This window comes from Ascidiella aspersa, chromosome 3, assembly GCF_963924565.1.
Source record: "Ascidiella aspersa chromosome 3, kaAscAspe10.2, whole genome shotgun sequence".
Taxonomy (NCBI): Eukaryota; Metazoa; Chordata; class Ascidiacea; order Phlebobranchia; family Ascidiidae; genus Ascidiella; species Ascidiella aspersa.
The window spans coordinates 39049632-39063099 of record NC_139449.1 but is presented as its reverse complement, the minus strand read 5'-3'; the positions used below and the strand labels follow the sequence as shown (position 1 = coordinate 39063099).

Genomic DNA, 13468 nt, shown 5'->3' with positions numbered 1-13468 from the left:
TTCATGAAATAACCAATTGTTTGCATTAAACTATCCGTCATATGTTTTATCTCCACAAACTAATTTATACCTTACTCGCTTGCTTTCGGCAGTGTTCTGGTCCACCGGCAGTTCCATAATACCTGGTTTTACAAAACCTGCCTAAACTTAATTGTTTGACACACAGCCCTTTCTGGCGGCTTCGATTTTGCAAATATGAGTAAATAACCACTAAATTACACTTTAATTTCTCGCCACATCTTAAGGGTAAGTTAACCAATGGTCGTACAGCAGGTTGGAAGCAACTTACTAATTGCTCGGCTTATTTGCACCGATCACTAAATTGTTGCCTGAACATCAGATCTACTTGAGGTGCGCTTAAACTCTCTTACCTGATTCTCGTTGTTGTTACTGAACATGTCGCAATATTTGATGGCTCGCCGAATTTCACGGCCAGCGTTCCATGTACTGCTTTATTGAGCGTTCCTTGTAAACAGACCGTTATTAAAAACTGTCATCGTATAAAAGTGTGCTTTGTATTTGTGGGTTACAAAACACTCTAAACTTGTATCGCAGAGCCATTAAGATAAAAGTGTTGAATTCACAATGCAAGCAAATAGCGTAAATATTTCAGAAGCTAAGATGCCCTAACTGGTTGCGTTTAATTCATGTGAATACGTGCAGCTATAAGTTGCAAGCACATTACAGGGTTTAATTACCGCAAACACAATTTCTATTAATTGCGACAATGTGTTAATGAATGCGTAGATTAACCCAGGGGAATGAAAACGACTTCACTTAGTTGATTATCTACAATTCTAAGTTGTGGTTGTAGTTTTAAACACCGACCCTCTCATGCTTACGTCCCAGTGTTTAGACTTCAGGCGGAAGCACATTTCAGTCCATCCATTTCCGTGAAAGATGCAAAACGATGATTGGTGGCTTTTACGCCCCATTCCCTGCCAGTATATTCGCCTTTCAACTCTACGCGGCGAGGTTAGGTTTTACTTTATTCGCTGTGAGCAGTTTATGTCAGTCATTTCATCTCAGCAAATTTAGAGCTTGGCTACTCTGGTCATCCTTTTACGTCAACGTTCGATTAATGTGGAGTGCTGTTGATTAAAAGTGACCACCTACCATTTGTTTATTGTGAGTTGCTATTAAACTTAAGCCTGTTTATATCGGCACCTCGCTTTTACTCTCACAGCTGTGCAAGTCGCACAAAGTGCTAACCTCAAAGTTACAACAATAAACACACGACTAACATCATTAGTAAGTGAGCCTTTAAGTCTGGCCAATACCGTCGCTTAAAATGGTGATTTAGCTGGGGCCGGCGTCTCTCTAAACAGGCCTTTCCATAGAAGTGTAGCGGTTTGCGCTCCATATTGTTACCTTGTTGAAACTCCGGTCATTCTATTGAAACAGTCTTCTGTTGGATTGTGACGTCGTCACACCAGCCTGTGTGAATTCGTCAAACTGTCAACATATTGCTATACTCGTGTTAAGTAAATTGCTTAGAATTTCCTGTTTTTATTTGCGTGGCAGAACCGCATTGTTATGAAATTTAATAAACGCCATCTGGTATAAAGTATATAAGGGATTTCATTTTATACCAAAAACGACCAGCCCTAAACTGTTCAATTGTGGAGTCCAGATCGCGTACGTTGGAGGTAATTATTGTACGTATACCGTAAGTACCTGTAAGTACTGTTTGTCGTTTGTTTATTTGCAATAAATATTATTTCCATTGTGGCCTCGCCCCACTACTGCAACAGTTGCAATTCCGTAAAAACAAGAAATCTCGCCTGTTAGGGTTTTGCAATCGTATAAATATACTGGGTAAACGTTTCTGATTAAAATAGTTTCAGTTGAAAAAATAGATTAAAAATGTCTAGGTGTCGCCCTTTCACGGAACGATCCGCAATTTTCCGCAAATTCCGACAAAAGTTGTTTGTAAACAAATTGTTGCTGAATAAGTTGAAGTAAAATGGACGAATGGTCGGTGGTTGGGAAACGATTAAACAAACTGATCGGCACAAAAGCTAGCGGAGAGGAGATATTGCAAAGCATCAGCGCATTGCTGGTGTTGAACAAAGGTTGCAAAGCGAAACATCATGATGAAGTTTTGAACCAAGTCCTGCAATTCAGTCAACAACAAGATGTCAGAATCAAGAAGATGGTTTATCTTTATCTGACTCTGATCTGTGGATTGAGTCCGGATGTTATTCTTCACGCAACAAACTCCATCTACAATGACCTGAGCGACCCAAACCCTTTGCTCCGTGGAAATGTTTTGTCGTCGTTGTCCGACATCAAATCTGAATCCTCCGAACAATTCCTGATGACATCCGTGTCCGAATGTTTGAAAGATCGAAGCGCTTATGTCCGATGTGCGGCCATCGATGCAACAATAAAGAACAAACTGCCATTGTTGGACGATATTGAGCGGGTTTTACAAACAGACGATGATCCTTCAGTTGTCGTTCGATGTCTGGAATGTAAAGCGACAACCGGTCAAGAAATAAAACCGCTGATAATTTCTTTGCTTCAGAGATTGCACTTAATGGACGATTCCCTTAAATTAGTGATTATTGCACGAGCAAATTTGTCGCTGGATCATCTCACAGAAGATGAAATATTTAACCTGCTTAATATTCTCGAACCACTCCGGCAAGATCTGAGCAATGTTCCGCTCTGCTTGGAATCCAACTCACTAATGTTCAAACTCTCGATGAACATCAAAAACATCCACAAAGAAGTTGTTCACCAGACCGTAACCAATCTATTGTCTTTATTCCACAAAACTGACTTTCATTGGAAATATGTTATTCTTTGCAACATTTATACGATTGTTTTGCAATCAAAAGTCACGATTAGGCCGTTACAAAATAAACTACAAATGTTTTTACTGATGTGGGGCGACCCATATTTTGTTAAACTTATAAAACTGAACATTTTGTCCGAGATACTGTCACCTGAAATATCTGATGTGGTGTTTAGAAATATTACACGACATATGTTCAACAAAAATTGTATTGTTGTAAAACTAGTGTTTTCTTTGTTATCAAAACTTCATGTTAATATTTCCTCTAAATGTGAAAAACTCTTGAACAACTGTATTTACTCAAGTAACAAACTTATAATTGAACACACTGTAATCACACTTTCACAAATTATTTTACCTCAAACCTCTGAGAGACGCACAGAAATACTTTCTCATTTATTTCAACCACTAATGGGCAGCATAGAGTCGTGCGATTCACCTGAAGCTCAATGTGCGTTGCTTTATTTATTCGGAATGTGCGACAATATTTTGTACACTGAGCAACTTTGTGCGATTTTAAGTGAAGAAATAGAAAAACTTGATAAAGCGCCTTCAGTCGTACAGCAAGCAATTGCAAGTTGTCTTGTCCAATTGTTTCTGAAATGGCCTCACGTTTTTGAGCCTAATATTAAAACAATGTTTACCAAAGTATTTAGTTCAACGTCGCACAGTTTGTGTAAAGACCAAGCAAAGTTTTATTACTGCTTGCTTAAAACTGATTTGAGCTTTGCAAAACAATTATTCTTTGCTGAATCCAAAATAACTGTTCCAAGAGACAAAGTTGATAAGAAACAAAGTGTCCTCAGTTCAATATCAACCATCACAATGATCCCATCAACAAATAAATAACAATTTACGCAACTTACCATGTCATAAAAAGTTAAAAAATAAATTATGTTGTCGTGAAAATTTAGTCTTGCCTATATTTATAGCAAAACAATGCTAGTTGTGAAATTGATTATTTGTTATTACAAAGTTTTAACATGTTTGAAGCGAAATAAATTTAAATGGAGGACGTTTTGAAAAAAGTGCTTAATTGTTCAAATGTGGTTTGTGTGGAGGGTTCTGGTTCTGGTTGGATTAGTTCCACATCAGCTTACTTGATCGACGGAAAGAAGGTTTTTGTGAAGGAAAATTCCAAACCCGGGTCAAGGTTTGTGGATCTTCGGTTTCAGCTTAAGTTTGATTTTATAAAAACAAATTTTCATTCAGGACGATGTTTGAAGGTGAATTTGCAAGTTTGAGAGCAATTCAAGAAACAAATACAGTGAAGGTCCCAAACCCCGTTAAAGTATTTGAAAGCTGTGGAAAACATTTCATTGCTGCAGAATTTTTGGAAATGAAATCATTAAATAAACATGCAAAAAGTTAGTGTGTTTGATAGTAGTATTTGTTACTTTTTGTAGTTAATTAAAAGTGTTTGTTTTCTGCAGAACTTGGTCAGGATCTGGCAGAATTGCATCTTCACAATTCAAAACAAAAAGCAAAAAACCTAATCGGAAAAAGTGATGAGAAATATGTAGATAAGTTTGGTTTTGATATTCCAACGAGTTGTGGATTTATCGCGATGAACAACGAGTGGAAAACAAAATGGGTCGAATTTTTTTTCACTTGTCGGTTGAAATCGCAGTTGGATTTGATCGAGCAAAGTTATGGTGACCGTGACGCTCGGGATTTGTGGCCAAAAGTTCAACGAAACGTCAACAAAATATTTCCAAGTGACCTTGAAGTGACACCTTCGTTGTTGCACGGAGATTTGTGGGCAGGAAACACAGCGGAGACAAACAACAAAGCGTGTGTTTTTGACCCAGCAGCATTCTACGGACACCACGAATACGACCTCGCCATATCTCAAATGTTCGGTGGATTTCCACGAGAGTTTTTCATCGCTTATCATGAAATTATCCCAAAACAACCGGGCTTTGATCAAAGACAAAAAGCTTATATGTTGTTCCATTATTTAAATCACTGGAATCACTTCGGGAGTGGGTATAAAGGATCCTCTATTTCACTTATGCAACAATTAGCGCAACTGTGAATAAATATAAGTGTATTTATTATCAAATAAAATATTACCCCAGTTTGTTTTGAATGAAATATCAAATTGTTGCAATATGTAAACTTTATTAAAAGAAGAAATTAGCTCTCTGTCTCAGTACTACAGCAACTAATGCCATCAATAATGCATAAGTGGCAATTTAATGAGCTTTGTTCCCAGTGGGAATTCAAGCTTGAGTCTGCAAATTAAATTGACTGTTTAGTGGCAACTCAATGTCGGCTGGTAATTAAAATAAAAAAACTTTTGTGGAATCTTAGCACAATTTGTACATTACATGCGTTTGGTATATTTCGACAAGCATGCATTGGTAGCACCTGACAATACATTGGGCTAGCAGTGTACGATTATTGAAGGGTAGATAGTAACACTGGCAGCAGCATAAAAGGTAAATACACAAGAAACAACATCGATTTGGGGGTTTGACCCAACATAAAGCCACAACAAGTGCTTAAGTGGAGATGGCATGCATTAAAGGGTTTCCCAGAACACAGTAAAAGGATCAATTAAGCAACTGAAAAAATGATTGGAATTCTAATTATATATTTCTTGCTTAACTGGTTTAATTTTTATTATTTTTCCGCTGACAAATTTAAATTTTGAAACCAAACCACATTAAGCACTTTTCATAACAGCTTCACATTTTGCTGATTCACAAAATAAAAATAATAACACTCATAATTGCCACAATGCAGAAATATTTCAAATAAGTTTACAGACCTTCGCTTATGTATACCCTCTTGCAGTTTGGCAATGAAATAAAATCTTTAAAACAGTAAAAATAATTAAAGAAAAATACACAACTTTGATTGCAGGGAAAAAATGTACTATAGTCATGAACCAACTTTTTTTATCTAACATGAGCAAAAAGAGACAATTGAGGAATTTTATCCAGATATTAATGGTAAAATATTAAATATTCTTTATTCAAGCAACTTGTACTAATGAAAGTAAATATTAAAACTAATTTTATAAACCATAAATTTTTTCAAGATTAAATGCTGAACGGAATGTTTAAAGGTTTAAAAATCCGACCTAAATATAGACGGGTTGTTCCTGCCCGGTGAGAAGCCGGTACATCGTCGCTGGCATCGTTTTCATCTGGATCTCACCCAGCGAAGTTACGAGCTGCTGAACGATTCGCTCGTGAGCCGTTGCTACCACACTCTGGCCATTGATTTCTATGATGCGGTGTCCGACCCGAACTCCGCCACGCTCAGCGATTCCTCCGCGCATCAGACTGCAGATGATTCCGTCTTGCACTGAGAACCCGAGCTGGTACTTGAGGTCGGGACGTTTGATGAGCACCGTTACCACTGGAGGGCAGGATACAATGTGGAGATGAGCGAGGCTTTGTGAACGGAGACCTTTGATGATGCTCTGGCACGTTGCTATCGGCAACCCGACCAGACTGGTCCCATTCACGGTCATAAGTTGATCGCCGATGCTCAACTTTCCACATCTTTCGACGGGTGATCCGTGCTGCATGTTGGCAAGTATGACGGTTGGCACGATCGAGCCCCAGCCCGACTCGACGATCACAACCCCCATGTTCTCACCCTTCTTTTTCTCAACCCACACATCCTTGACGTTCTCCTGCTTGGAGTAATGCACCAGGTCGTCGTGGTACATCTCCTGCATGTCGAGCAGCTCGTTGTAGTCGTCCCTTGTGAAACTTTGTGGCTCAATCCCGTTCGTTGTGAGGAACTGCTGGTATGCGACACTGAACGCTTGACCGATCGCTTGCGCCATCAAGTGTGCGTCTTCAGACGAGAAGACATGGCAGACAATTCGATGGGGATGTTGTTGCTTCGGTTCACGCATCAGCTCCGGTTTATCTTGCTTGGGAGCTTTTCTTCGAGCCATTATCACTAATAGTTTGCCGATGTCTGCGATGTACGATATCGAGCGTAATGTGTGGTCCATCATCGATTCCTGCGTCTCTGCGTTCAGAATCTTAACTTTGTCGGTTGAAATGAAAAGATCCACTTCCACACTGGGCTGGGATTCCCCTTCAGGTGCTTTTATTCTGCTCACAGCCTCCTGAGCTTGAAGCATCCTCGCGTTTTTGCCGGGGTTTCGCTCGGACTGGAGTTGCGTCGAACCAAGGTAGTTTGCCGTGAAGATAATCCCCTCAATGAGGTCGTTGGGGTCGCACGGACCCGGCGTGTTGTAAATAGGACGAGCAGAGTTTGTCGGCTCAATATCTTGTTGGAGATTATGACTTGGTTGAACTTCATGAGATCTAAGGTCATGTTCATGTGATGCTGGTAAATTATCATGTGAACCAGGATGATTATCATGTGATCCACTGCGATTATGATGTGAACCCAAGTGGTTATGTTGCAATCCTGGATAAGTATCATGTGAGTTCAAGTGGTTATCATGTGAAGCCAAATGGTTTTCATGTGATTGTGACAACCTTGGTTCACGAGGAAGTCTTACGTCCTCAATTTTAACCCAGGGGTCATCGATAACTGGTTCATGAACTGTGACCTCTTTTACTGCTTGTTCGATGTCCTCAACGCTGCTACTAAAATTATCCACAGGTTTCTGTTGTTTCATTGACGGAGGAATCAGTTCAAAGTCTGGATGCGTCGTTTGCTGTTGAAGCCAAACCTCAGAGCTTAGTTCGTTCAAAGTTTTTTTTGCTGGTATTTTCTCGGGTGAGCTTTGCACGCTGCTACTCGGGCTGTAAGACTCCGTAAACTTCTCAATTTCCTCTAGAGTTTTGTTCTGATACTTCAACAGATCGTTGTTTTCATCGCTGGGACTTATTTTATCGAAGGGATTGAACCTTGCTTCTGATGCGCGAGGTCGTTGCGGTGATTGTGGGGCCGGGGGAAGTGATTTAATCCCATTTACAACGGGATGTTGATCAACTTTTAGCAAAGAATCTACAACAACTTCATCTTCACAAACTTCTTCGATTCCGTTTGTTTGATTTTCTGCTTCCAAACTAAGGTCCTTCGGTTCTTCAAACTTTGTTTCATTTTCGTCTTTGTTTGTTTCATCGTCTATTATTATTACCTCTGGTTGGATTCCGTGTAAATTATCGACTTCTGTAAGTTCAGAACTCGACGGGGTTGTGACCTCCGCACTTGTTTCATCGCTCAAGTTTGATGGCGAAACCAACGACTCGTCATCGACCAATAATGACTCCGGCAAATCAATAATATTTTTAACTTCCGCAATTTCTTCTTGTTGGATTTCTATGTTTCTGTTAACTTCATTTATGTTGTCAACATTTTCTTCCTCAGTATTCTGGTTAAAATCTTGCTCTTCCATTTTATAAAAGCTTATTTCTTGACATTATTAAAATATATTTCTAGTTTGGAATGTTTTAAAAAACCTGAAAATAGTTGCGAGGTTAAACACCTAATTTTAGTAAGTTGAAAAACGTAAATATTTATGCCACGTAATAGATTAAGCAACATGGATATTTGAGGTAGGTAAAGTCTAAGAAAAGCTTCTACCAATTACCAAATAAACACACTTCTTCGCGAAATAACATGGTTCAACCGTACGCGACAAAGTTCGTTGTATTGCCATTACAAATTAAACATTCGACATATCTTGCTTTCAACTTCAACATCCAGGAACGAACGGACATTTTTTTTCGTCTTGAGATGGATTTCTTTACTTAAATTTTGTTTGTAAGAACCGCATACCACAACATTTTATGTCGCCAAAAAGTACAAGATGCCAAAATAAAGTTCAAGATGCCTAAACAAAAATTTGCTATTAACAACAAAATTAATTTCAATTCTTATTTGCATTTAAAATGTTAATTTTGTTATTTTAATTTCTACTCTAAAAATAGTTTAGAAACACCAGAATAGTTTGCGATAACTAAACATATTTTATAAATCGTAGTTAATAAATTAGTTGTTCATTTCGCCGATAATGCTTATAATAGCAATTTGAATGCGACGTAGTATTACTTTTAGGGGGGGAGCGCTAGTATATAATCTTATACATTTCGTCCAGGGATTTATACTGCTAACATTGTTTGGGTGAGTCAAGTAATTTTATTATATTTATTTCAACAATTTTATTTGTGCCAACTCGATTGTAAACAACAAAGTGGTGAGATTCTAGTAGCGCCCACATTTTTAATTTTTAAAACCGTGTTGAGGTGTAATAATCGACCTGCAATCACATAGAACTTAATCACATATTAAAGTTCAGCAATATGAACATTAATGGCATTTTTAGAGATCATAAACAACTGTTTAGAAGCTTTATAAAAGCAAAACAGAAATCCTCAATATAGTATATTTATTGGAACTAAACCCAAACAAATAACCTTTAAGGCCCGTTTACACTACAGCTGCACTGAGCTGCACTGGGCGTGAAATTGTTTACACTACAGTTGCACTGAGCTGCACTGGGCGTGAAATTGTTTGCTGCACAGGGCTTGAGTTTAGCAAAGCTTGAAACGCTCGCCACAATAGAATTTAAATGCAAATAACGCTTTGCTCAGCTCAGTGCAGCTGTAGTGTAAACGGGCCTTTATTATGTTTTCAACATTATTCATCAATCTTGTTGCACTGACTTTTAAGTTTGTTACAATTAATGTTTTGACTTAAAGTTAATAAAATGCCGGGAAGTGATGAAACAAGAGCAAAGAAAATAATATTATTGGCACCGGAAAATCATGTTTCTGGATCGAACATTGTTTCCCTTCCGCACCCAAAATCAAACAAACCCGTCAAATTTCTCGTCACAAAAGACGGAAAACTTTATGAAATAAAGCGACAGAAAGAAGAATTATCTTCGTGGTTTGTTGGTGACAATGTTCAACAGGATGGGTCACTGATTGTGACATCACAATTTGACCCATTGTTTATAATTCTTCCATGTTTAATGAACGCGATGCCGGGAAAGTTTGTGCTTCTCGATCAAATTATCACGGAACTTGATCCAAGTTTCAAGGATTGTTTCAAAGATGATTTGCAAATGTCGAACATCGCTGAAGTTACTGGAACGGGCGAATTGAAGGCCTTCAGGTATTTTTGAAAATAAAAAGATATTTGCACAGAAATGGGCCTTGGTCTAGAATCCTACCACAACGCACATTATTATTTGAGTTAAGGTGCCGGCGTTTGGGTTTTGTTATTAAATGTAAATAATAAAACTTGACCCACCCACACCAATAATGTGCGTTTACTTAATAATTGTTTCAATGCTGTGGTAGGATTCTACACCAGGGTCCAAAATGGAATATTATGTCAAACTGCCTTTTTTGTCCTGTGACAATTTGTCTCATATTTATAGAATATTATGTGGCCTAAATCATCAAAATAATACAATTTGTAGCAAATTTAATTTTGCATAAATTCTGTTACAACCCAGACCTAAATACGTTGTGTTTTTTCTGTTTATCTTTTCCAGATACAATGAAGAAAATACTCTAGAATGGCTGAAAAAGAAAACTGAACGTTTGTCAGACAAAATCTCTGAATGTGGTTTGTTCGTTCACGAAACAGGAGACGATGAGTCGTGCAGTGAAATCAGATTTGCTTGTGGGATGATCAGTGAATATTTAGATAAATCTGTTGCAAAAAAACTAATGACTCTCCTAAAAATCCCAGAAAAAACAGAAAAACGTAAAAGTTGTGGAATTACTTCGTCGGCCAAAAAAATCAAGACAGAAGCTGCTGAAGATTACTCCAAGATGGCAGCAAAGAGCAACAATGAAACAAAAACAAAACTAACAAGATCGCAAAAAGCTTTAAACAAAGTCGATAAAAAAGGAATGAAAAGTCTAAATGCATTTTTTAAACCAAAAACTAAATCTGCAAACTGATTTTTAAATGACAAACTTCAACGACAAACCAAAAGTTTTCTTTTACTGCCAAGTTTTTCAAACTTTAATATGTGATGGTAAATTTGTAAAATTGTTTCACCAAGATTTTTATCATGTTTTGTAGATTGCTAAGGGTTATGTAATCACTGTTTTGTCTTAATGATAATAATTTGTTTCAATGTTGCCACAAAGAAGAAGTGTATCGAAGTAAGACTGTAGTTTAAAATAAATTTGTTTTTTAAAATAAATTGTTTTTTTTAACAAATAAAAAACATTTATAAAAAATACTAAACAAAGATTTATTCATATTAACAAAAAAATATTTTTATTTTCAGTCCACTTTTAAAAGTTTCTGCGGATTCAGTCGTGTGCACTGAAGCGACACTAGATGGCGACATAACAATAGGACCTCGGTGCATTGTTCACCCGAAGGCGTGCATTGTTGCGAAAGATGGGCCGATTGTTATCGGGGAGGGAAACCTTATAGAGGAGAGGTCGCAAATCGTCAACCAGTAAGTTCCGAGTAGATTCACAAGGATTGTTAGTGACCGGATTCTCATTAAGAAAATAAAATATTTCCTTGAAGACAAAACTTTACATGGGTAGACTATGCACGGATCGGTAATGTAGCTTAATAATAAATTGCAAAGCCAATAAGGTTGAGTAGATCGACATCATCTTGATTAAGACGTATCAATACGATGCTTGAAATACTTCTCAGTCACATTAACTGAAGACGATACAAGCCCGTATCGAAACGTCTAAATCAAGATGATGTCGATCTACTCGGCCTTTTTGGCTTTGCAATTTATTATTAAAACTTTACAATATATTCCAAAACTGTTTGTTTTAACCCACAAGCTTTTATATTTTGATTTTCCAAAGGTTGCTTGAGAATGCAATATATTATGCGACAATTACCTCTGAAAAGGATATTTGTTAATGTTTCATAATGATTGTTTTCGAGGGCTGTTTAAATGTTTAATCAGTAATCGTTAAGTTCACCAAATGTGTTGTGTGGTTTTATTTCATTGAATATTTGTTATAGGAACAGGAACGGTGTGAGCGGCACAAGTCCTTTGATCATTGGAGATTACAACGTGTTTGAAGTTGCATCTGGTAAACTTTTGTGCTTTTCTTGATCTTTCTTATTGATTAACACTTATTTGCTGCAGAGTTTGCTGGGAAATCGATTGGAAATAACAACGTTCTGGAAATTAAAGGTGCGGTTACAATTATTTGTTGCGATAAAATATTTTGTTACACTGGGTAATTCGTTTGTCTTGTTTTATTAATATTTCTCAGCTCTTTTTATATTTTTATACAATGAATATAAAAATGTACTTGCTTTTTATGTACTTGCGCCTCATTTAAAACGTCATTGTTTTTCGATATTTTATAACTTGAACTTGCCAAAATTGTTTTGTTTAGTTAAAATTTTAAAACTGTCAAAAGATTATTCGTAAATAGTTAAGCTTTATCGATCATGCAACTCAAAACCTTGAATGTTTTCAACCTGATTATTATTTTGCAGCTAAAGTTGGTCCTTGCCTGACGCTCACCAACGCTTGTGTGATTGGATCGATGTGCGAAGTAAACACGGACGAAGTTCTGCCCGAAAACACAATTATTTGTGGCGAAAACTATTTGAGAAGAACCAACAACGACAAACCACAGGTTTTAAATCATCAGTTCAAACTTGTTCTCAGTTATGCAAATTATTCATTTGTATTACCTTATTATCTAAAAATATCCTTAAAATATTCTGATTCAAACATAAGATATAGATTTAAAATGTTTTTAAAGTGACGCACAAGTTTTTCACATAACCAGAAGTAATTGTCTATTAAGTGAAATGTAAAACACACTTTTTTGTTTTTAGTCACAAGTTCAACAGTTGGATTTCCTGAAAAAGATTTTGCCAAACTACCATCACCTGATCAAAGCGACCGGTAAAAAAACATGATGGTTCTCCACCTAGTGGCTAGTGAGGTTTCTATGGAGCTTGCATCTGGAATCTCCGTCCACCCGGTGGCAGCACCAATAAAGTGGTGAAACACGAACAAAGACCCTCATAAGAACCAACTGTCTATGTTGGCAGAGCTTCAATATAATCATACAACCAGGACTTGCACGGAAATTTTAATCGTTCAACTGGTTTCATCTAGCCCCTCTGAAAGTTCCTTTTGTATTATGGCATGTACGTTGTTGTCGTTGGTCAGTCCCACTTCAGGAGGACATGTGCCACAGTTGTTCACATGTGTTTCAATGTTCATTAAGTCATGTGTACAATTGTTGGTAACCAAATACTTTAGCCAGGCTGGTTCACTTTTAGCACCTTGACGACGTCATTTATATCAGTGTGGTGTTCCGCTGTGTAATTGGCAGAATTTATTGATGTAGTTGCATGTAGACGTTTATCTGTTGTCATCAAAATGAAACACGATTTAACCAAATTCAAAACCCTGAAAAGATTAGTGTTTTCAAAGCAGGAAGTGAAAAGACCAGGTCGTTGTGGCAGCAAATTCAAGCCGTTTACATCAACATCAAATGTTAATGTATTACAATTGGTGAACTTATCTGGTACCAAGCAAATTTTAATTACCGCTTTACAAGCAGATATTAAAACCAACCTGATTAAGTAATTAAAAAACAGTCATTCCAACACTGTTCTAAACTAAATTCCTTAATTTCCGATTTTTTTGATTAGCTATAAGTTGGCTACAAAATTGTTCACTCCGCACACACAACTGCTTCACTTCAATAAGACCTAAAAGCAAAAATACCCAAAGCAGAA

The 13468-nt window shown here is 37.2% G+C and overlaps 5 protein-coding genes across 5 annotated transcripts; 4 read left to right on the top strand and 1 right to left on the bottom strand.

The window, feature by feature from the left end:
- Positions 1-1956: 1956 nt before the first annotated feature.
- On the top strand, positions 1957-3754 carry LOC146162936 (uncharacterized). Its single transcript, XM_083385871.1, has one exon. The coding sequence runs from the start codon at positions 1967-1969 to the stop codon at positions 3650-3652; it is 1686 nt and encodes a 561-aa protein (XP_083241997.1). The 5' UTR covers positions 1957-1966; the 3' UTR covers positions 3653-3754.
- On the top strand, positions 3664-5171 carry LOC146162935 (ketosamine-3-kinase-like). Its single transcript, XM_083385872.1, has 3 exons — positions 3664-3956; positions 4016-4170; positions 4237-5171. The coding sequence occupies exons 1-3, from the start codon at positions 3811-3813 to the stop codon at positions 4839-4841; spliced, it is 906 nt and encodes a 301-aa protein (XP_083241998.1). The 5' UTR covers positions 3664-3810; the 3' UTR covers positions 4842-5171.
- LOC146162934 (amyloid-beta A4 precursor protein-binding family A member 1-like) lies at positions 5149-8205 on the bottom strand. The gene is made up of 2 exons (XM_083385869.1): positions 7279-8205; positions 5149-7170 (listed from the first exon to the last, which is right to left on the bottom strand). The coding sequence occupies exons 1-2, from the start codon at positions 8145-8147 to the stop codon at positions 5895-5897; spliced, it is 2145 nt and encodes a 714-aa protein (XP_083241995.1). The 5' UTR covers positions 8148-8205; the 3' UTR covers positions 5149-5894.
- A 1224-nt stretch (positions 8206-9429) lies between these two features.
- Positions 9430-10796, top strand: LOC146162933 (ribonuclease H2 subunit B-like). Its single transcript, XM_083385873.1, has 2 exons — positions 9430-9871; positions 10257-10796. Exons 1-2 carry the CDS (start codon positions 9462-9464, stop codon positions 10669-10671), a joined length of 825 nt encoding a protein of 274 aa, XP_083241999.1. The 5' UTR covers positions 9430-9461; the 3' UTR covers positions 10672-10796.
- On the top strand, positions 10775-13128 carry LOC146162932 (dynactin subunit 6-like). The gene is made up of 6 exons (XM_083385874.1): positions 10775-10878; positions 11007-11183; positions 11720-11790; positions 11847-11894; positions 12206-12348; positions 12554-13128. Exons 1-6 carry the CDS (start codon positions 10850-10852, stop codon positions 12635-12637), a joined length of 552 nt encoding a protein of 183 aa, XP_083242000.1. The 5' UTR covers positions 10775-10849; the 3' UTR covers positions 12638-13128.
- Positions 13129-13468: the final 340 nt, after the last annotated feature.

Excerpts from the sequence above, each read along its gene's own strand:
- LOC146162936 (XM_083385871.1), top strand. The coding sequence starts at position 1,967 with ATGGACGAATGGTCGGTGGTTGGGAAACGATTAAACAAACTGATCGGC.
- LOC146162935 (XM_083385872.1), top strand. The coding sequence starts at position 3,811 with ATGGAGGACGTTTTGAAAAAAGTGCTTAATTGTTCAAATGTGGTTTGT. Across the intron at positions 3,957-4,015 it reads AATTCCAAACCCGGGTCAAG|GACGATGTTTGAAGGTGAAT; the intron begins GTTTGTGGATCT and ends ATTTTCATTCAG. Across the intron at positions 4,171-4,236 it reads ATTAAATAAACATGCAAAAA|AACTTGGTCAGGATCTGGCA; the intron begins GTTAGTGTGTTT and ends TGTTTTCTGCAG.
- LOC146162934 (XM_083385869.1), bottom strand. The coding sequence starts at position 8,147 with ATGGAAGAGCAAGATTTTAACCAGAATACTGAGGAAGAAAATGTTGAC. Across the intron at positions 7,171-7,278 it reads CTTCCTCGTGAACCAAGGTT|TGGATCACATGATAATCATC; the intron begins GTCACAATCACA and ends TCATAATCGCAG.
- LOC146162933 (XM_083385873.1), top strand. The coding sequence starts at position 9,462 with ATGCCGGGAAGTGATGAAACAAGAGCAAAGAAAATAATATTATTGGCA. Across the intron at positions 9,872-10,256 it reads GGCGAATTGAAGGCCTTCAG|ATACAATGAAGAAAATACTC; the intron begins GTATTTTTGAAA and ends TATCTTTTCCAG.
- LOC146162932 (XM_083385874.1), top strand. The coding sequence starts at position 10,850 with ATGTTGCCACAAAGAAGAAGTGTATCGAA. Across the intron at positions 11,184-11,719 it reads AGGTCGCAAATCGTCAACCA|GAACAGGAACGGTGTGAGCG; the intron begins GTAAGTTCCGAG and ends TATTTGTTATAG. Across the intron at positions 11,895-12,205 it reads CAACGTTCTGGAAATTAAAG|CTAAAGTTGGTCCTTGCCTG; the intron begins GTGCGGTTACAA and ends ATTATTTTGCAG.